At 40.1% G+C, this 23,419-nt stretch overlaps 1 protein-coding gene across 6 annotated transcripts in view; it reads right to left on the reverse strand.

The window, feature by feature from the left end:
* The window catches only part of PHF21B (PHD finger protein 21B), a 167,646-nt gene that overhangs the window by 25,608 nt on the left and 118,619 nt on the right, over positions 1–23,419 (reverse strand). For all 6 annotated transcript variants that reach the window (XR_011741817.1, XM_065829397.2, XM_065829399.2 and 3 more), the window contains 3 exons: positions 19,026–19,118; positions 3,469–3,819; positions 1,547–1,669 (listed from right to left, as the gene is read on the reverse strand). Coding sequence is in view for 5 of the 6 variants with exons in the window: in XM_065829397.2 (XP_065685469.1) it covers positions 1,547–1,669; positions 3,469–3,819; positions 19,026–19,118 (567 nt within the window). In the remaining variant the exon portion in view is untranslated. The remainder of the gene's footprint in view (positions 1–1,546; positions 1,670–3,468; positions 3,820–19,025; positions 19,119–23,419) is intronic.

The raw sequence follows: 23,419 nt of genomic DNA on the forward strand, positions 1-23,419 counted from the left end.
TTACACTAATTGCATAAATACATGATAATCAACTAAAGTTTACTTTCAAAGAACAAAAGAAATTAACTCTAGACCTACATATTTATGGCCGTGAAACAAATCTATGAAAAGAAATCATCATGCTTAAGGGCATAGCTTCAGAATACTACCCAGAAAATTGTGCTTGCCGAGACCTCCAGCATACACGGTAGGAACAACGTTCCTGGTAATGAAAAAGGTAGTCGGGATATTCTAGTTAGCAATTTAATGAAAAGCTTATTAAATTTATGAAAGCTATACCAAAAAGTGTTCCCAGTCCCATGGTCTCTTGCGGCATCACCCTAGAAGATTTTTGCTCAATATTCTTTCTGGGGAGATAAGTTATAGGCAAAGAAAAATGGATGGTTTCTCTGGCATTCTGTTTCTAAGCAGGATTTCCTTGCCTTTCTGCCCACAAGGTGTACACAACAAGTCATCTTTTGGAAATACCTCCAAAAACAAAACAGGACCCTACAGTCCCACCATTCAGCGGCAATAAAGATTCATAGGAGAGTCAGATTTCAAACTTTGGAGGGTTCAAAAGCATAGTTCTGCAGCGCTTCTGCATAATGCTGTGATATTCTAGGCTAAGAGCCACTATTTATCCTTAACACTGGTTTAAATACACAAATCTGTTAAACTTGTAAAATTAATGAACACCCTCACACCCCAGGTAACATTATAAATTTATATTGTAATAATCCTCTTAAACCTACAGCTCCAAGGATGCTATCTTGCCACATATCTATTAGACTAGTAAGGTTAAGATTTCATATCAACCGAGCATTTCCATGTGGAAGTAGATTAAATTTATATAACTCCTCAAATTGCCTCAAAAGCACACACAATCCAATGTGAATACATCTAGTCAAAAGCCAAAATGCCTGTTAAAGAGAGATTCCATTTCTACAAGGAATTCTGATTTATATTTTCAGTTTACATCATAAATGTAGTTCATGAAAGAGATTAAATCCTATATACTGATTTCTACTCTTTTACTCAATTTGAAGAATTTTAATGTATTTCCACCTAGAAACAATCTGTGTACATGTGGGAAGCCATACACAACAAATGCCAAAACTGTATTGATAAATACAATCTAAAAATTGCAATATTCATTTCAAAGAAGATTTAAAAGCTCAGCTTACAAAAAAAAATGCTAATTCAATCTCATACACAGCCTGTATACCCGATGTTATAAATTTGATAACATAAAAGAAAATATCTTAAGCTTGTATACACCTTTCACAAGAAATACAGCTATATCCATGCAAGGTGTCTAGATTATTATGAGATCTACAAATCTTGCATTTTTTGATGCTGGAAAGTTTGAATGATGGAAATCAAATTTGTCAGAGCACCTCACTAGTGGGGAAATCACCGTGATTGCTGTGATTGAATAGAGAGATGAACAACTGGCAGAACCATGAGCACAAATGCAGTAATTACATATGCACACAGAAAAATGTTTAGAAATGGCCCCCATAACTTAAGCATACTGTAGCTCATTTATTTAAAAAAATAATACCTCTGGATTTTCCTCCTTTTTCTTTTTGGTAGCAGGGGGTCCCTGAGCTGACTCTTCAGGAGGTTTCTTTGTCTCCACTTTACTTTCTGTCTGGGTTTGAACTTGAGGCTGAATAATGATAACCTAAAAGACAATGTACAAATAAAAGAAGATAATTCACTATATGAAACTGGATTTTTCTGCCTGGAACCTATGACTCTTCTTTGAATATTTACTTGATACCTCTACCGCCAACAGATGCAAGTCACAAACCAAAAATATTAAAAAAAAGATACCTAGGTTAGGCTTCTGAATCCATACTTAAGTTTCTAAAAATCAGTTTTTATAGGTGCATTATAAACCTACTGCAGCCTAAGGAAGCCACTTCAGTGCCTCTGAAAATTAGGACACTTTCTATTTAGAGGACTCCTGAAGCTGACTCAGCAGTCTTGCTTTAGCCCACATGTTGTCAGTGATTTTAAGGTCTCTTTTTATTTTATTTTGTATACAGGTAGAAGAGACAGAATTACTACACATTCAAAATGACAGCCTGATCTCAGTCATACCACTGTTATTTCAGAGTAAGTACATGGGGATGGGAAGAAAGATACTCCTCAGTACTACTCGTGTAACTGTGATCAGAGTTCAGTCCTCAGCATTTATGGGTTATAAGCAGTGCACGTCCAGTTTGGTATAAACAAAATAAACTATATGTGTTTTAAATTAAAATTCATTCTGGTTTAGAACCTATAGGAATACTACACAGATCTCTTACATGCATGTATTAATGTGTTAGTATATCCAGCTGCTTGTATTTGAATTACCACATTATACGTGGTACAGGTAACATTATTTCAGAAGCTATTAAATTAAAAAGAATGAAGGACAATTTCTGACCACAGAACTACACATATACCCACAACCAAAGCTTGATGAAGGACTATGGAAGACCTTAACCAAGTTTACCTTCTTGATGAAGGTTACTGGATTTCAACACTAGGCCTTTTCCATCTATTTCATTGTTAACCTTCAATCAATGTTATTTAATTGCTAGATATTTTATCTCAACTCAGTCAAGGGGATGGTTTTCTTAACCAGCAGCCACTTTAAGTAAGAGAAAAATAAATTGTATTATAGAAGTGGGGAAGAGATGCCTGCTTTTATTTACCTCAAAAGCCATTCTACATCCTGTATTCTTTTTTAGCACTGTATGAGAAGCTATGCTGCCAACAAGACCCAAAGTAGCAGGATCCCTGTAGCAAATTACAACAAATGTCTGCTGGGTACATTGGCAGCCTTTGTTGAATCTGTTTCTGGTATGAGAGTGGTGAAGTTCTTGCATTTCAAAGCTGAAAAGTAGTACAAAGAGGAAACAAGTAACTCATAACTAGACTTTTTCCTACTGATTCATCTGCTGATCAGTTTTGAAACCCTGAGCTCTCATTTCATTTGGTCTTCCCCTGAAAGTGTGAAAGGGAATGCCTGATTATTGGATACACTCCCCTGGGGTCAGTCGATATAACTCATATCACTGTATAATTGCAGAGGGAGTCCATAGGAAATTTGAGCCTGCACGGAATTCAAGAATACTATTAGCGAGGATTGGTTTAAGGACATGGAAGATCACATGGTCCCATTAATGTCAGGCTACATCATGCTGCATTTTGTTCCTCCTAAAATATATTCATGTACACAGATCAATGTCTACTAGTGTCCATGTGTGCCCTTAAGAATTTCCCCATTGCTTTCTGATTCTTTTCTTCAAAAGGAACCACTGACATCACTCTGCACAGGGCTGTGTACTCCCAGGGGAATATTCTGCTTACATCTGCAACGTAATTCCTGCATTTGATAACAAAAAAAAAAAAACAAACAAACAAAAAAACCCCGAAGCAACAACAAAAAAAACCCCACAAAAATATGCTGGGAAAACCAGAACCTACCTTGTTGTCGGCACTAATGAGGAGTGGTTGCACTTTAATGCTGTCGTTGACCACAGAGACAGTGGCGCTGGTGCTGATAGGAGTTGCATTGTTGGGGGAGGTGGAAATGATGGCGTACGCCACACCTGCACTGCTCAGAGGTGATGAAATAGCTGTGGACTCGGCGACACTTTGTGACTGGCTGTTAGGCGTCTGTACATGGCTGACGGTGTTATTGGCAGTTGGCAGGGCAGGGCTGGGGTTTTTGATGCTGACTACAGTCGCCTTCTGGAAGGTAGGAGGCTGCTTGGAAGGTTGGTCTCTGCACGGGGAGATAGGGAGGCTGTCTGGAATCAGGGTCTTTGGCCTAACCTGCAAGGAGAGAGTGAGATGTTATTAGGTACAGCCTCACCACAATAGACGAACACCGCATACACTCGCTCTCCCAGTAGAATCTCTAATTGCATTAGCCGTGGAACAGAAGCACCTAGAAAAACATTACGTATCAACTTGAAGTAGCCAGGCATTCATTTACTTGTAGATATATGGCCAGTGCTCCTCAGTTAAGTCATTTTGGAGTCCTTCACATATTTCAATGCTGAACAAGAAGGGAGGAAAAAGTCAATGCCTCACTTTTATTAGCACACATCCATACAAATGCTACTCAAGTCACATCCAGTTCTCAGTAGGGATGTTCAAGCCAAAGCCTTTGCAAAGAATGGAAACCCCAGAGGCAATAATTTCCTGTTCTGAAGGACACAACAGCGTTAAGGAGTGGGAACTGAATCATTAAGGGAGTTGTGGGAAAGCATTTACAGGAACAGTAAGCATATGCATTTACACTGGTGATCCGTGGATGAAGAACCTCACATTTTTAAGATGTGTCACGTCTAATGGAGAGGAGATCAATCACACAATTACTCAGCTCACAAAAAACAACAACAACAAAAAAGATAAAAAAAAAAAAAAAGATACCCATAGCCATTGAGCTTTGTATTTTGTTGCTGTGAGTAAAGAGGTAGTTTTCAGCTGCAGGTGGATGCAGAAGAAACTTCCATGGATGAAGGCAGTAACTGTTTGCCAGGTTTTGTGAAGGCCGCGGTTTTACCCAGAGCCGTGAATGATAGCTGTGAACAATTGTTTCCAGCTAATGCGATGTGTTTCCCGTGGGGTAATTAACGTCACCCTGTCAACATGGCTCTGCCTTAACAACATGTTAAGTACAGTTCTAGGACTGAAAATAAATAATTTAAACTGCTTCACATGAAGTTAACTTCACTCCCAGCTTATTCGTTAACACAGCCACATAAAACAGTCGGTTGCCTCTGTGCTTATTCCGTCCTGTCACTTCTCGCACCTTCCATACTGTGAAACAAAATGACAAGTTGTAACAGACAGACACGGGAAACAGCTGCCTGTGTCACCGCTCTGGAGTCTGCGGGAGCCCTTCCAATGATGCCGGCTTCAATCTTGAGCCTAAGTAAGCAATTTAGTGAAAATGCAGGGAGGATTTACCGATGTGCAGAAAATCATCTCTCGAGGCTGGCCATCATCCTCTATCGTGTCAAGGAGGAGCCATACCCGTTCGTGCCCTCAGCAAATATTAAGCGTAGCAACACACGTATTGCAAGCTCTTCATTATTTTGGTAACTTGGCCCTCAATTGCGAATAGGATCCCAACACTTACAAGAAGTGCAAATGTGTATTAGAGGCACTGTCCTGCTTGGGAGTGTCTAAATTGTCAGTCACCAAGGTATGTGGAAAGTGAAGGAGGAAACAGCGCTGAAGAAGAGCAAAGAGAAGGGTTTGCCCAAGGTCCTGCAGCAGATCTGTGACAAAGCCAGGAAGCCCCTGGGGTCAGCTCATGACTTCAGGGGAACACTGAAAGGCCTGGCAGTCCCACCATGAAATGATGCAAAACTACACCAAACTATGATTAACCACATTCAAGATATACTGACAGTTACAGAAGCTGGTTTTGCTCTTTTTCCTCTAACCAATCACCTATGTAATGATTATTTGATTTACGTAGTTAAGATATCAGACAAATACCCTAGCCAAGACATTTAAGAGAGGAGTCTATAATTAACTTCTTATTTTCATAAGAAGTGCACAGAGGATTGTTTCAAACCCATGTTGGTCCAGGCATTCTGCAAAACTAAGGCTTATAACATAAACAACAGCTCAGTGCAACAGGAGATGTGATACTCAGAGCAACTTGTTCATGTCTCTATCAGAGTCAGTTATAGAAGCAGATTTTGTAATATCTACTTCCATATTTTCATAATAATATCCTTTCGCTCCTATGTTATATAAATCTCTCACACGTAAGACTTTAACAAATTGCTCATGCTCATGTGCTCAGAGACACATTCACAGAAATAGTATCATTATTCAGAAAACAAAGTCTGAGCAGCTTAGCAAAATACAGTTAAAATGTATTACCATGGCTAAAAAAAATCGATATTTAATCCTTACCTGTTTGGTTAACATCTAAATTATACCTTAAAACAAAATAATTTTATTGTAAGTTAATATAACATCGTTACCAATAGAAATATTGCAAATACACAAACAGATAAGCACATATATACAGAGGAAGAAAGAGAATAAGGAGCACTTCAGATCAAAGATTCAATAGAACAGTCACTGAGCTCTTTAGAAAAAATCAAGACTGACAAAAAATCAGCTCAGGAGTTTTTCTAGCCAAAACCTGTCATGTAGTGTACCAAGATCTACTGTATCTGTCACTCTAAATTGCATTTTATATTTAATCAGAAGTCCAATTAAAACTAAATGCCTATATATACTCCAGCTATATAATTTTCTTTTCTACACTATTACATCTATATATTGACTGTCAGATGTAATACCTCAATGATCCTACACACACCCTTAGCATGCATTCTGCAAGTTATGCATGAATGTGCATTACTTAGCTATAAAATAAGCTGTTCCTGCACAAACAATTAAACAGACTTAATTTTCCAAAGTAACATATTCTCTATAAAGCACTGCATACTGAAAGAGCAGCTACAATTTACCTAACTGGTACAGCAGAAGAACATATGCCAGGCGTTTTCTGCCACCGTGTGATACAAAGGAGGTATAGCCGTCTTCATAGCATAAGCTTCTGTAAATTCCCTGGCAAGTTCAGCTAACATTGTGAGAGCGCATTTATTTGCAATTATAGAATAATACAAGGGGTTGACTACAGAAGAAATTCCAGGTACTCCTGAGTTAAATCTAAAATAAGTTAAAGCTAAAATAATGCTTATTTCCACAGCCTGCAGGTACGAATCCAAACCAGAAAGCAAGCACCGGAGCCCCTTTGCACTCTTAACACCTATGAACCTTCCACCCCTGAATGTAAACTTTAAGCGTAAGCACTTAATAAACAGCTAAGTGAAAGGCCTTTAGCAGAGTTTCACATTAAAAACCAAAGTGCTACAGTAATCTGTGGAATAAACAGTGTCAGCTGCGAAGAAAAAAAGTGAAGGAAAGAGCTATTGTAAATTCCTTTTCCTCACAGCAACACTGTAGCTTGAATTTGGGAGATGAAACGAGGACAGTGGCACCAGCAGAAGTTTGGAAGTCGACAGCCACTGAAGAAGAACTCGAGAAAAACTAGGGCAGGGCATGGACTGCATTTCACAGGCAAGATATCAAAAAGACGTTTTCTACTGAAAGTAGCACAGGTTGGATGGCACTGGTCTCCGTTACAAGAGCCACAGAAATAAAAGGCACAAAAGTTTAGCAAAGGAGAAGAAAGAATAACAGACAGCATGTATGTTACCTAGCAAAAGCTGCAACTGTTGGCGAGCGCTGTAAATAAAAATCCTCCTGTAGCTCAAACCTCCTCTCCCCAAATATCCTTCATTTAACTTCTGACAGCTGTCAAAACAGAATGTGATACTACCAGGGCTCTAAATGCAGGAGGAGAGCTTCTTCTTGAATATAATGATTTCACAAACCTGTGTTGTTCTTGAGTTTCCCCAATACCCACAATAACAGAAACATCTGATTTTAGGCGGCAATATTCAGACAAACCTGGTACTTCTTAAATAGCCTGTAGGTGAGCACACTGTTCAAGAAGATATTCCCAGACCTGAGAATTCACTAGGTGGGGGCTGTCTGCTTTACAGACAGGGAAATAACAGGGAGCCTGATCCTGCGAGACATGTAGAGTGCTCTTTTATTCAGCAGCCTCTAATTTCACATATTTTAAAAGAGTTTCAGATGAAGAGGGAATCAGCTCCTGAGACTAATGACTTCTTGTGTATCCCATATCATTAAACTCCATCCAGATGCCCCCACAGGAAGCCCAAAGGCTTCCGTTACACCGAAACATCATTCCAGCTCTCAAGAGCACAGATCGTTGAATATTGCAGAGGTGAATAAACTGCTGAGTGGCAGAGGCGGGAGAGCCTGATGCGTGTCACCATTAACAAAGGCAACTGTGATCATGGGCAATCTGTTACCTGAGCTACATCCCATCAGGTGAGCCACTCCCATGCTGTGGTAAAGAAAAAGAATGCAAAAAAGAAAAACCCTTACAAAACAAGCCCTCAAGATCCAACTCAAACAAGTATGGGGGGAAAGGAGGAGAAGGGAAGGAAAGCACATGACTCCTCCCATCTCTGTGGGCAATCCTATGTAGTCCTAAAGGACAGGATTTAATTAGAACAGTTATCTCTGTGCAGATCTGCAGGTGCTATGAGAATTGTTAAGGGCAATTCTGGTAAATGTGTTCTCCTTACAGCCTAGTGAAGAAAGGAAGTTAACAAGTGCACTTCAATTACAAAACCAAAAGGGATCATCATGATCCTCCAGCTCACGGACCGGCCATATAATTTCTCCCAGAAACTGAAAACTGATTTAAAAAGAAAATACTAAAGACTCCTTAACGATGAATTCATACAAGCCCCAATAAACTGTTAAAATATTTTATTATGCTCATGACTGGCATTTTATTGCAAGGCTGAATTTGCCAAACTTCAGCTTCCAGTCTCTGGAACTTGTTATAGCTTTGTCAGCAATTCTGAAGAGCTCTCCCCCTCCCCAATATCAGATATCAGCTGGATCATGCTCAGCATCAATCAGCCCTTCGTACTGGCAGGGCCGATCTGCATAAGAGTAAATTTTTCAGTTCAACGAAATATCACATTGCCTTTGAGAGAAAGACCATTATTCACACTTTATTTTCACTTCACCCTTGTACTCTGAGCTTAAAAACAAAAACTCAGAATGGATTTGGCACAATTCATATGTCACAGAGGCAAAGTGCTGGGAGCAGCAGACAGAGCTTTCATTCTTGAAAAGCTTTAGAGGATCACACAGAAAACATTAGCAATGGCTGATAAAATGAATGCAATATGGGGTAATTATATCCTTCACCAGAATGAACAGATGCACACTGACTGCAGTAAAGCTGTGTCTATTTATGCCAGCTGAGGACCGACTCTCTCTCTCTTCTTTTTTTAATCAATAAAAATTATGCAAAGGAAAAGGTTCTGCATAACTTTACAGCAACACCACAGTCTAAAACCCAGGCTGCCCAACTGACCTGAATACAAGTGTTTCCAGCTTCCTTGATGTTTGGTTCCTTTCCTGATAAGCTCCTATAGTCTTCAGCTTGGTCTGAGACCACAGTCAAAACAAATAGTTTATTTTCTTGCCACACAGGGAAGATTTAGAAACACATGTGACTATGGATCCACATACACTTTTCTTCCTTCCCTTTGATGGGGCCACACAAACAGGAAGTTACTCTTCAGTTTGTATCATGAGGAAACTGCAGGCAAGATGACCCAGTTCAGTGAATCCTATGTCCACATAGAACGTAAGTCTCCCTTTAGCATCTGCCTGGAATATTAGCCTGGGGAACCACAGAAGAGTGATATGAAAGGCAGGGCAAAACCCAAACAAATTCTCCAGCCCACATCTCCAGTACCTGCTGCTCTGGACAGTGAGGACCAAAGAAGAAATCTTAATCTGTCTGAAACCAACAGCAAACTTGACTAGACTTCAGCAAGGCCAGAACTGCACTGAGCACCTGGAAACAAACCTTAGTCTCTCATTTCACATGCCATGCCACCCAAGAATCACTCTGTGGTATTTTCACGCACATGCAAATTACGTGCACTATATCAGACATTTTCCACTGGACTGTGTATTTACTTTGCCTTGGTATTTCAATTTGTTAGACTTGGATAGCCAACTTTAGCATAAAGGTGACACACAGATAGTATAATCCCTGTGTAATTTTTTTAAGACAAACCTATTTAATTTAGTTTTTCTTCTCCTTCAGCTTTGCTTGATACTATAGAAATGGAAGTTTTGCTGAGAGGGATGTTTTAGAGGGAATCCGGCAGCTCTGCTTTTTGTGGATGTTGGCATAAGACAGTCAAGTGGGAGTTCTTTATTTAAAACGTTAACAGTGTTTTGAACACAAAACTATATTTTCTCAGAACCTGACTGACTTTTGCTCATGCAATGTACATTTTCTCCTCAGTTATGCTGTCTGTATTGTCTGGTTTGGCATTGCTGCTATTGAATTGATGATTCATTAAGTGGCCCTTTTCCATTTGCAAAGGGGAAAACTACCATTAAACCAGCAAATTAAAATCAATATTATTCCAAAAAATAGCAAGTAGGGGTTGAAGTTGACAAGGATTTCTGGTTTTTTTTTTTCCTTCTGCACAATGATTCTGTACTTGAATATGTAGTTATCTATGTGCCTCTGAGGCAAGAATTTAATCCTTATTGTTTAGGATTTCAACAGAAATATAAAAGCTAGACTGTGATTATACACACCAGTCAATAACTTACTTCCATTTCTACTCTTTTCAGCATTACAAGTCAGCTTGCTTCTCTCACAGATACTCATCTATGATTAACTTATTTCAATATAAAGCATCCACAAAGCCTTTAAGCACAAACAAGCGAACATCTGTCTGCTTTCCTCCTGTCCGTATACTTTCATAGGCAAGTTCTGGACTACACCATGCAGCTGGGCATTCACTGGACTCAACCTCTGATGTCACTTTAAAGACGATAGATGTCACTGCTTTGTACTGTCCATCACTTCAAGAGCTTTTCCCGCTTCTAGACAACAATAAAGGCACATTAAAATGATTTGAGTGGCCTTAACTTATTTGCTAGCCATAATCAAAAAACTTGAGAGACAAAATAATAATAACAATAATGATCTAAATAATTCCCATCTGCTGACAGACTGAGCAAGATGGAAACACACAAAAAGCTCAGACAATCAGATGAAAATTAAGGTTTTAGGGACAGGAAACAGTGCAGAGAATTCCTCCAAACTTCTGTTGAGGTACCACAGAGAAAATGTTTTTATTTGCCTGTTTGAGCCAGAGGTCTACAGCAAGCTTGTACAACTGGCGTGGATACTCAGAGACACAACAGAGTCCAGACACAAGCCAGACATGTATCTGAAGGATAGCTGCAAATGGCATCAGTGGAGGGGGTGGGGCATTTCTTCTCATCTTCCTGGTGATGCATTCAACATGGAGAAACACAAGAGTTTTCACCCTGGGAAAAGGTACCATGTCAGCTGTTAAAATGGCTTGAATCTTTCCTGGAGGTTGTATGGATACCTTAGGCTCTTACTTGCAGACTATCATGGAAATCAGTCTTTCCAGGTCCTTTTCAAAATGTTCAAGACACTGACCAGATCTGAAAGACCTGAGCATCAGTAACAGCCAGTTCTGCTTCTCCTTCCGCACCAGTCTGGATCAGTTCTCTCATTAAGGACAACTGACTCTGAAACTCAGAAAGGCAGAGGTAACAGCAGGAGGTACTATGGAAAATTTGCAGCTGGGTATAGTCCCCCTTGAAACACCACATGCATTCATCTTTGCTCATACTGTAGAAGACCGGATTTCTCATCAGTGCCCATCTCTGTCACACCACCATCCACAAGGAACAGTTCTTATTGCATCACCTTAGTCATACCTTCATCTGTCTTGGCTACACTACAGCAGTGTAAAACACCTACCATGGATGACTCCACAGGCCGCAACAAACTCATGCCTCTCTCAGCAACACAGGCTACCTCTCAAACCTACCCACTAGTGCATAACTGAGATTCCCAGAGACTTTTCAATAAAGTCTGTGTTTTCATCCCAATTTTCAAAGCTTTCCCTTTAAAGAGTCAGTATGAAATGCCAAGGTGGCCATGTCTGGTACAGCAAGTGTCTACAGGAAGGCTGATGCTCATATATACAGGCATTTCAACCTTCTCTACAAATTAAGGGCATAAACCTAATCACTTTCTACAATAAACATTTTCTATGTTATGCTCCTCTGACAGAAATATACAGTGGCATACAATTAACAGTAGCACGCCTATTAAAAATAAGCAAACTACTAAAAAGGATCCCTAACCAGAACTCTCAGCTGCACATGTTGCTTCCCAAAGGGAAGGATGAGAGAAGAAATAGCTTACAACAGATGTTAATCTTTGTGCTTAACACATTACTGGAAGGTGCTCCAAATACAGTGACAAGCACAGTAGAAAAGCTTATGTAGAATAAAACAGATTAACAACTGTATTTGTTAAGGACTACATTTTCAGCCAGGCCTCTGCAAAGCTTTCTTTGAAAAAGCAATTTTGTTCCTGTTTTCTGCATGCATACAGCCAATGAATATTAAATACTGTTGCAAAACCCTTAGCTTGGTCATATACCATGCTGATTAAGTTACCTTGAATTAGATTACCTCTCTTCTCTTCCACTAGCATTCCAACATATCCCCCTGGAAGTGCTGAGGGTTATATACCAGAAAGGTACGCAACATCCCTTAGGGGATTAGAGTCCTTTTCTCTCCTGATATTGTAATAGCAACTTCACCCAATTCAATTATTCCATACTCAAACAAACAATGAAGTGCTCTTGTCTGTCCACTGCACAATTCCGTATAACTTTTTATACAAACATGCGTACCTACTAGCTGCTTTTCCAGTTTCTCAAAAGGCTGACTTGCATTTAGTAATATTTTTTCATTTTCTAATGGCTATGCACAGTCTTAACACCTTACACATAAAAATACTCTTTTTGGTTAGACTTCCACGATGCAAACAGAGAGAAGCTTTGCCACAGACCAATCTGTTAACACATTTCTTCTACAGTACACAGTGGCATCACACAGCTTGGGTTCTGTCTATAGGAGTCATTGTCTTTTCAAGAAATCTTCCTGAAGCCCTGTCACCAGGGGAAGCCAGGAATAGTGGTTGGTTTTGGTACACACATAAAGAGAAGCAGCAGCTATCAGTGGAAATGTGCTTGTGAGAATTATGACAAGAAATTTTTGAAATGAGAACGTGCATTTAAGTTTTGGGAACATCTCAAGATCACAGTCTCTGGCTCGGCTCACAAGGTACCCAGTGATGAACAAACACACAGTAACAAAACAGTCCCTATCCCAAAGCAGCCCAGTTACCAAATTCAGACCTTACTGAATTATGAATATTAAGATCACTCCGGAAGATGAAAAATAAGCAGCACTTGACAGCAGAACTACTAGAGTCAACTGAAAAACATACACATTTCATCTAAAGTGGTTATGTGTACCTGGTTCTTCTCTCAGTTAGCCTGGGTGATAGTTCTACCACAGGTGTCTGCTACACGACTCCCTGCTCTAATCAGGAGTGTCATGAGCAAAGCCATCTTAAGCCCTCCCTTCAACCAGGACTGCAAAAATAGGTCAGGGAAACAGCATTACAATCTGATTTAACCGCTATTCAAATCATCACAGTCTCTCCATTAATTTGAACAAGAATTGGATTGGGCCCAAATTACTGACAAAAAAAATCAGAGGTTTATTTTAATATCTTAATTTCATTTAAAATCTTCCATTCGAAGAACAGAAAATAAGATTGCCCATATGCCTTTGGGTGCCTACAGTGAGACTTAAACTTTACTGTAAACCAGTTAAAAATAGACAAACTGCGGCTGGAAATTGGAACCCCAATCCGACATAAGGCCACCCCTTCCTTACATTTGATCAGTCACATAAAGCAGAGGTACAGCTCACTAATGTTTGAGTAGAGGACCTCCAGGATTTGCTTCTCAGAGTGCAGAGGACAGTCTGCAGTTTCAAAACATCTCAGCCAGCTGGAAACCTCAAAGGCCAAAGTAAGAACATAAAGCCCACCTGGAATTAACTTCCTACACATCACAGATCATAGCAGAAATTTTATTTATTTGATGAAAGCAAAAATAACTTCATATTCTGTAAAAACAAAGAAAAAACAAGAAAAAAAAGGGGAAAAAATATATATATATAAAAAAATCTGCCAGAGGCTTGTTTTGGCAAATAATGAATGCCTAAAGAAATATTGTTTGTCTTGTGCAATGAACTTGTAATTAATGTTTGTTTGCTCACCATTTAATAGCAGTTCTGCAATAAGTGATGGAATTTTGCTGCCATTTGTGAATGCGCAGATTTTGAAGCTTCATTCCCCATATGGAAGAGCTCCCAGGGGGTCATATCATAAACCCATTCAAATGAACAAAACAAACGACAAGTATCTGTAGAAATGTGGAAAATGAGAAAGCTGTATGTATTATTTTACATAAGTATTGTTAAGTGCCTCAGTTTACTTGTGTGGTGTTTTCCTGCCTGACTGCATAGAGCTAAATCAAAACAGCCAGTCCAGATAACAATAAATGAAAGCAGCAAAAATATAAAACTCCTTCGGATGTAATGTGGAGCCCTTAAATGGAGGAGTCCTCAGTTTCTTTGCAGCAGTCTGGCAACGTTTATTCCTCTCATGACTGTATCTAAATCTAAAGGGAGTCTGAAGTCCCAAAGAGATGACGAGACTGGCCAAAAGAGGATGTCATGCAGCAATCATGCTGTCAAGAATGTGGACACTCAGCTGAAATAATCACACTCCTCTACATGCACCTGGAGCAGCAGTGCCATCTGCCTGGCTAAGAGTGAAGCCAGTTCCAGAGGGCAACTCAAGACAAGTAGGCTCCTAACATGGCAGGGATCCCAAAAGATTCATCCAGGCCTTCCACCCCTCCATAGACATGAAGAGAGGTAGCAGCACATACAGACATGATTAAGCCACCTTAGGCCTTAGGTGATTTCCACTGTGCCTGCCACTGTATCACAGTATCACAGTATCACAGTATGTTTGGGATTGGAAGGGACCTCAAAAGATCATCTAGTCCAATCCCCCTGCTGGAGCAGGAACGCTTAGGAGAGGTTGCACAGGAATGTGTCCAGGCAGGCTTTGAATGTCTTCAGCGAAGGACACTCCACAACCTCCCTGGGCAGCCTGTTCCAGTGCGCTGGCACCCTCACTGAGAAGAAGTTTTTTCTCAAATTTAAGTGGAACCTCTTGTGTTCCAGCTTGATCCCATTACCCCTTGTCCTATCATTGTTTGCCACTGCGAAGAGCCAGGCTCCATCCTCGTGGCACTCACCCTTTATATATTTATAAACATTAATAAGGTTACCCCTCAGTCTCCTCTTCTCCAAACTAAAGAGACCCAGCTCCCTCAGCCTTTCTTCGTAAGGGAGGTGCTCCACTCCCTTCATCATCTTTGTTGCCCTACGCTGGACCCTCTCCAGCAGTTCCCTGTCCTTCTTGAACTGAGGGGCCCAGAACTGGACACAATATTCCAGATGGGGTCTCACCAGGGTGGAGTAGAGGGGAAGGAGGACCTCTCTCGATCTACTGACCACCCGCCTTGTAATACACCGGAGGATGCCATTAGCCTTCCTGGCCACAAGGGCACAGTGCTGGCTCATGGTCATCCTGTTGTCCACCAGGACCCCCAGATCCCTTTCCCCTACACTGCTCTCTAATATGTCATTTCCCAACCTATACTGGAACCTGGGGTTGTTCCTGCCCAGATGCAGGACTCTACACTTTCCCTTGTGTCAATACAGGCTGGGGGATGAAGGGATTGAGAGCAGCCCTGTGGAGAAGGACTTGGGGTACTGGTGGATGAAAGATTGGACATGAGCCAGCAATGTGCACTTGCAGCCCAGGTCAATTGTATCTTGGGCTGCACCAAAAGGAGCAAGGGAGGTGATTCTGCCCCTCTGCTCTGCTCTGGTGAGACCCACCTGGAGTCCTGTGTCCAGCTCTGGAGCCCTCAGTACAGAAAAGACCTGTTGGAGAGGGGCCACAGAAGGCCACCAAGATGATCAGAAGGTTGGAAGAGCTCTCCTGTGAGGACAGGCTGAGAGAGTTGGGGTTGTTCAGCCTGGAGAAGAAAAGGTTCCAGGGAGACCTTATTGTGGCCTTTCAGTACTTAAAAGGGGCCTATAAGACGAACAGGGACAGACTTTTTAGAATGGCCTGTTACGACAGGACAAGGGGTAATGGTTTTAAACTTGAAGAGGGGAGATTCAAGTTAGACATGAGAAAGAAATTTTTTACAATGAGGTTAGTAAAATATCAGCACAGGTTGCCCAGAGGTGTGGTAGATGCCCCATCCCCGGAGACATTCCAGGCCAGGCTGGACGGGGCTCTGAGCAACCTGATCTAGTTGAAGATGTCCCTGCTCATTGCAGGGGGGTTGGACTAGATGCCCTTTGAAGGTCTCTTCCAAACCAAACTATTCAGTGACTCTATGAAACTACACCTTAACTCAGCTGCTTGAGTAAGTAGGCAGGCATGCAGGTGGGTTCATTGTAGCCTTTGCTGCTATGGTTTCATTGCTACTAGAGCTCTCCACAATTCACTGATAAAGCTGGACTTTACATAGAAGGAGGTTGGGGAAGGTGCAATATCTTACACAACAAGATTCAACTATAGCTAATGTGCACGGGTATGGACACTGTACTGCTTTAATTATTTGTGCAAAATACTATCAACTTCCTAGTAGAGGAGTGATGAATGTTGTTTTGTTTTGAAAAAGCTGTCCCTTTCATTTGCTGCTATGTGGGCACCCAGAGTAAAGGTTTTAGCAGATGCCAGACTCAGTGGGACCCTGTTTGTTAGTGTGCTTGTGAGACAGCAGCAAGGCTGCATCTTACAAAGTGAGTCCTACAACTGCAGGATTGTGCTACTAGTTCAGAGCAAGGTACAGGAGCCATGCATGTCAGCCAGGGGAGCACAAAAGGAGGTTAGTAGCCCATCTACTCTGTAACCAAGTCTGATACATAATAGCTGAGAGGACACGGACTGTGATAGGATTTAATTTTGAACATTTCCCAGCCCCTTCTGGAAGATACTATACATCCCTTAATTTCAAAAATAATGTCTGATTTGGCACTTGTTTTCTCAGAGCTATGAGGGAGAAGAGGGAAGAGATGTTCTTTAGCATCATAACTTCATGGTATTACATGGCCTTGCTTGCTGGCATTTTTATATTTCCTTATGAAGTTTCCAGTTCTCCTGGACCATAGATTCCTATCAACCCTCAATATTTGCCAGAGATGACTATGCACTCACCTACAGTTATGACAAGGGAGAGATTTCACATTGATATGGTGCTGCAGCTCACTTACAGATCACCTGTCTCTAGCCATAGCTGGGGAATCACTGCTTTACATCACTCTTATTTATGGCTATATTAAATGTATTTTGAAGGCATTTGACTATTAAGCTGGAAGCCAAAGTTTGCACTTTTGGATGAAAACCTGGCTTCTCTTAAGATATCAAGTAGAAAGATTTGATGGATGGAAGACATTCCCCACTATGAAACAAGATGGAAATTTTAGAGTTCTCCATAAGCTTTGAGTGGCAGAGGAATATATAGACTATGATGAACTGCAAAAGAAGACACAGTCTGTAAAAGGGGCAGGCTGTTGCTGAAGGAGAATGTATTGGTCTCTGAAAAGTCAGAAAAACCTCAGAACGTAAGATGTACTTCTGATAATGTGGTCCTACATATTACTGCCTACTTCATTCTTAGTTTTGACAGAAATGAGATTGCTATGTAGTTACTTCCCATGCTATCTACATTAAATAGAAAATTCAGTGAACTATGGCTCAGGGCTGCTGAGGAAGGGTTGGTGTTTCATTAGTATTAAGTACAATTGCAAAAACAGGTCTGAAATTGAAGGCTGTGCTAGGAAAGGAGTGAAACAAAGTGAAATACAAACAAAAATACTAGAATCATAGAATCATAAAACAATTTGGGTTGGAAGGGACCTTTAAAGCTCATCTAGTCCACACCCCCTGCAACAAGCAGGGACGCCTTCAACTAGATCAGGTTGCTCAGAGCCCCATCCAGCCTGGCCTGGAATGTCTCCAGGGATGGGGCATCTACCACCTCTCTGGGCAACCTGGGCCAGTATTTTATTAATGCTGCCCTCATTGTAAAAAATTTCTTCCTCATGTCTAACCTGAATCTCTTTTTGCCATAACCTAAACAGCAAGACAGAAAGGACATGTCTTATTTTCAAAGAGTTGAGGAAATCAGACTCCTCCACTTTTTCCAATTCTTCAAAATTGAATCTAACACTGAACAAAAATTTTTCAACTTAACAAAAGTATAGAACATTGTTGCTTCTCTAAATGCAGCATTTGCAATGCCATCATCATTGCTGAAACATAACCTTAATGATTAATTTAAGCTCCTGTTACAGGTCTTTCAGCTGCTCTTGAACTTCATCTATTTTCAGGAGCAATCTGCTCATCTTTGACGCCCCAAAATGGCAGAAATCAATGTGTTATTATGCTGTAAGAACAAATGAAAAGGAAAGTCTTGAATTTGATAAGAAAATGGTAACCTTCCTTTATATTCACAACTTTGCCTTCCACAAAATGTAATTCAAAGAGAGAATTTAAGAACTCTATCTTGGAAATATTCCTTCCTCCAGGCAGATGTAGCCCACAGATCTTCTACTAGATTCTGCCACTAAGAAAGTATTAGGAAAAAAATAAAGGAACAATAGGAATGCCCAGCATTGACTTCAATACCACACAGGAGAAATACAGTTATACTTAATGATAATGAGTGTGAAAAGCAAACCACAGAACTGCAGCAAAACACTTGTTGAAAACTACATCCAAAATTTGAGAAAGCAGGTTGAAACTGGGAATAAAGTGTGGTTAGGGAAACAGTAATGGATATTCAGAAAAGAAAACACAGTTTGACAGAATTGTAAAAATCTGTGAGTGTAACTCTCCTTTTACTCCTACCCAGCCAATCCTGTTTCAGTCTGGCACCTGGGTTAGTCAGATCAAACCTTTATACTGGGGTAGACAGGGATACGGCAAGTAAGTTAGTAAAAGAATGTGTGAGGTTAAATCTTTATCAGAAAGGTTAATACTTCCACACTTTTTTTTTTAAATGAAATACTTGCAGATTTTCACTTCCGTGATTTGTGATTCATCTTATAAAACATAAATTTACAGTGTGCCATATGTGCTTTGTTCTTCCACAATGAATCTACAAGATTTTTTATAGCTTTCCATTGTACTAACAGTATGCTCCCAGAAGAAAATTGATTTATCTCATTTTCACGAACTGGAGAAAACCACAACTCTGCTGTACAACTCACTGAAGGTGAGTCTTCATTCAGCAAAATGAATTCAGCAAACCACCCCCCTCCACCACCTTTGGAACCGCGTTTTGTACCTGAGGTAGCACTGCTGGTCCTTGTCCTGCCAACCTCTGCAAGGAGCTGACCTGAGGAACCTTAATGGGCACTGCAGTGATAGTTCCCAAAGTCTGTTGGAAGAAAAGCAGTTGAACACAGCTTAAAACACTTGCACAGCTTCCCCAGATAGAATCTGCCCGACCCAGTGGTTCCTTTCCAGCTCTTTGTTTGTCTCTTCCCAACTCATGATGGATGGGCTTAACACACCAGTCCATTGAAGCTCTCCTGCTAAAGAGCCAGAGACCCTTCCTTCTCTCTAATCTTCTGTACAAAGCACTGTTAACTAAAGCCTACTGTCCCCTTAATGCGTTTGGTAAATCTGAGTGCAAAGGATACACCTCATTGTTGTGAAGATTTTTTGGTACACAAAGGAAATACAAGTGTGCTGCCATGGCTTGAAGGCTCTCTAGGCACCAGCTTGTTTTCAAAAAACAGAAAGGTGAATCGCACCACAGTGAAACTTCAACATGTGCATTGGTAAGATGATGCATTTCATGGTAGCCAGGATCACAAGAGAAGTCCACTGTGTCTTAGTAAATAGTAAATGATGAATTATTAAAACTGAAAGCTATCTACAAATCTACTATAGCACACTCTAACCTAACATTCAGCTGAAACAACATCCATGTGGGTCAACGCAGCAGCTATTACTACCAACGTTTATTTTGCTTCCTCATCCTTCTCTTAGTTGTATAACAATTTTATTCAAAGTTTATTTAAAATATCTGAGGTAGCTCCTTGTATGAGCAAATATATTGTCATATTCTACGTAAATTTTACTTCATAGATGGAGGAATGATATGTGTTAACCCAGTATTACCTTCTACCATTACGAATACAGTTGGATACCAAGAGTAAGCTACATATGGTTTTGTAATACAGAGTCAAGTACAGACAAGTTTCACCACCAAAAAAAAAACCAACAAACTGTGTCTGTTTAGCCCCAATCCTCTGCTGACTTTTCATCTATCTGTAGTGATACAGATATCTATAGATGTAGATTTATGAATTCTGTTATAGATGGTCTGAACAGCACCCCTTTTTCAAGCCTCACCCACAGAGGCTCCTAAAATACTGGATCTGAGATGTTGCAAATAATTTGAACTTTATTTTCTCCATTAAAAAGGACAGGTGGCTTATAAATTTAAGATTGGGCCGTAGGTCTAAAGAACATACTGCCAACTTTTCGCCTTCAACCTCTTTCATTTCTTCACCCACGATCACAGTTCATATTTTGGTTAACTGGCCCATATTCTCAGGGTAAAATTTTATAATTTCTATCTAACATTTCTTAATTGCTGCTGGGACAACATGGCAATCTAAGCCAGCAGATGACTCTCATTCTAACAGCAAGAAACACTGATCACAAAAACTTATTGGGCTGCTAGAAATGGCTAAGGAAAGAAAAACAGACTCAGCTGAATTTCATTAAATTTAACTCTCCTTGAAACAAAAGTGACAGATCACAGCCAGTAGGATAAAATACGCTAACATTACACCAGTCTGGTAATGAAATTCGTCAGTAGAAAAGAGACTATAAAGTAATCAGCTCAAGGAAAGCAAAACTGTGTCAGGCCCATGCCGATGCATTCTGCTCAAACCTCAACAACAGAGTGGTAAAACAATCTATTTCATTCTAACAACAGTGTTTTATAAGAATACCATGCATTATCATGCAGAATATTTTTAATTAACTTCTCCTACAGAGTTTATATTTTTAACTCTGCTGCTCCTCTTGGAGACATTTGGGGGTGTGATGTTATATATTCAGCAAAGATTCAAATTTGCATAAGATTTGTCTGAGTTAAACAACAAAGAGGGCTGCACACTTATAAACACGCAAGACAATTTTTCCTGAGTGCTCATGAATTATCAGTACCCTGGATTATCCATGGAAAAATATACTCCACTAAAATACTGTCTTGAGCCATGAGCAGAGATGGAAGGGGTAGGGCTGAGTAAGCAGCATTTCTACCTAGGGATTCCAGAACAAGTCACACCTTCTTGCAGAAGTGAAGGTATTGGCAGCAGAGTGAGGAAGAGAAGCGGGTTTTTCCACTGCAGTTATCCCTGTAGGGTGATGCATGGAATAAAACCAACTGGAAGGATACTATAGCTGAACAAATGACTTATTTGCCCCTTCTACCATATCACAGCCTCACGCACTGGGAAGGATAGTGTGATAAATTCCTGCAGTCTGGAGAGGAGGAGAACTTGAGCTGCCCCCTTCTGCTATTGCCACTTATTAGACACATCACAACTTCCTGCTCTATATTAGCAAGAACTAAAATTAAGTCAGGCCAGTTATTTTGCTTTTTAAGGCAAATACCAAAATTAACTTTCCAACCCACACTAGAGGAACTGAAAGTTGATCACAAATATAATGTATATTTTTCCCTCCATCCTAACACTGTTTATAAATAGAAAGAGATTTCTTTCACAATGCAGTGATGTCTGAGTTTTCCCTGGAAACACGAGGAGCACCACATCTTCTCCTGGGCTGTACATATACCCTCCATAAAAAGTTAAAACATGAAGTTTTTCCTTCTGGAAGATCATACTTAAAGCATGGTTGCACCTCTCATAATTTTTATATAAGCTACCTCTGACCTTGAAAATACACATTCTGATATTCCTATTCCTACAGATGCAAGTGGATTTGTAAGGATTTTCAAACTGGCCAACAGAATATGACATATTAAAATCTGAAGTGCTGACAATGAGTGAAAGTGAGAATTGACTATAAAGATAAGAATCAACTTCCTCAGAAGACGAGATACAGTTATCAATTGGTAGGATGCACAAAAACTCCTTGTCTGAATAACAAAGCTCTTGTACTAGTTCAAATATCAATCGCAAGGAAAAACTAACTAACTAACTAACTAACTAACTAACCTTTTCTAGAACAGAATGCCTCTGTTCAGTGAAGAAAGAGCTCACTTCAGCCTCTGGCTACACTGTTGGGCCAATTGCCTTTTATGTTTCAAAACACTGAGCCACGGATCCAAATGGATGGGAACAACAGAAGCAACAAGAAACCCCCAGAAACTACTCTGCACTGTTCTCTTAGCTCCAGTTGAAGACAAAGCCAGGATGTATTGTCTGTGGGCAACAGAGAAATGAACTGTTACCTGCTCTCTCAAAAAATTATTCAGATTTATTTTCCTGAAGTTGGAGTTCTGCAGCAATCCCGAGAGAACAAAAACGAATTATGGCATTCCCAGGTTATGAAATTTTTAGTGACAAAGATACAGCCTCCTGTTTACAAATATTTTTATAGTAAGGATCTGTTATTTAATATTCAAGGAAACAATCTCAGCATAAAAATCATATGGCCAAGGGAAAATTCTAAACTTTAATCTCACATTAATAATAGCACTATAGTATCTTCAGACAGAGAGATATGCAGGAATCTATTTTACTTTTCACTATTTACATTGTTTTGGTTTTGTTTCCCAGCTTGAGCAATAAATAGTTCAAGCTATTGTATCAGCAGAATTCAATGACAGAAACCTCTATACTTTTCTTGTAACACAATTCTTCTGTTATCTTAGGGTATTTCACCTAGGTCAGTATTATTGTCTCTGTTTTAGCGATGAAAAAAATTGAGATTTAGGGGTAAAACAATGTTGTCAGGGCTAGACTGTTGTGCAGGTAGAAATGTAAACCAGGCTTCTTATTTCCAGTGTCTCATCCACGTGATTGATTAACCTCATATCATCTGTTGATGTGGAGTCCCATCCGAGTAATTTAATTTTTAGGTCAGATTTTAATGATCAGACCGGGGTGTGTCCATGATGATGGGTGGAACAGTTGAAGTATAAAACAGGTGGAATCGCAGTTGTGGTCTGTGCAATGAAGGAGGTGCAGGTGCTAGAATGGATGGTTGGGTACATTTTTCAGTGCATTTCAGAGCATTGCTTTGCTCCAGTTTAAGTGGTACATAACGAAGCAGATAAAACCACTTTCCTGGCAAACAAAATTAAACATCCTTATCTGATGTTCTTGGCCAGGCAATGAGAACTGGACAAACATTCCATGGCTCAAGCTATAACAGGACAAATACCACCCACACTCACCTTAAGACTTCAGTTCTAGTTGTGCCCTCAGCTCATGCCCACAGGCTGTGAGAGGCAAATAATCAAGATACCTCCCTTCTAAAAAGGGAAAAACTTTTTTCTCCTCCTGTTAATAGTGCCACCTGTTTTCACACACAAACTGTCCAGGCTTGCCACGGTAAGCCTAGTGGATCAAAGACTCGTCACTCACTAATTCCACACTATGACTTTTATCCATGTGGGGCTTTTTTTCAGTCCTTCCTTTTTTCCAGTTTGTCCAAAGAGCAAGCTGGTGCACATTTTTATAAACCTTT

Source organism: Patagioenas fasciata, chromosome 1, assembly GCF_037038585.1.
Source record: "Patagioenas fasciata isolate bPatFas1 chromosome 1, bPatFas1.hap1, whole genome shotgun sequence".
Lineage (NCBI taxonomy): Eukaryota > Metazoa > Chordata > Aves > Columbiformes > Columbidae > Patagioenas > Patagioenas fasciata.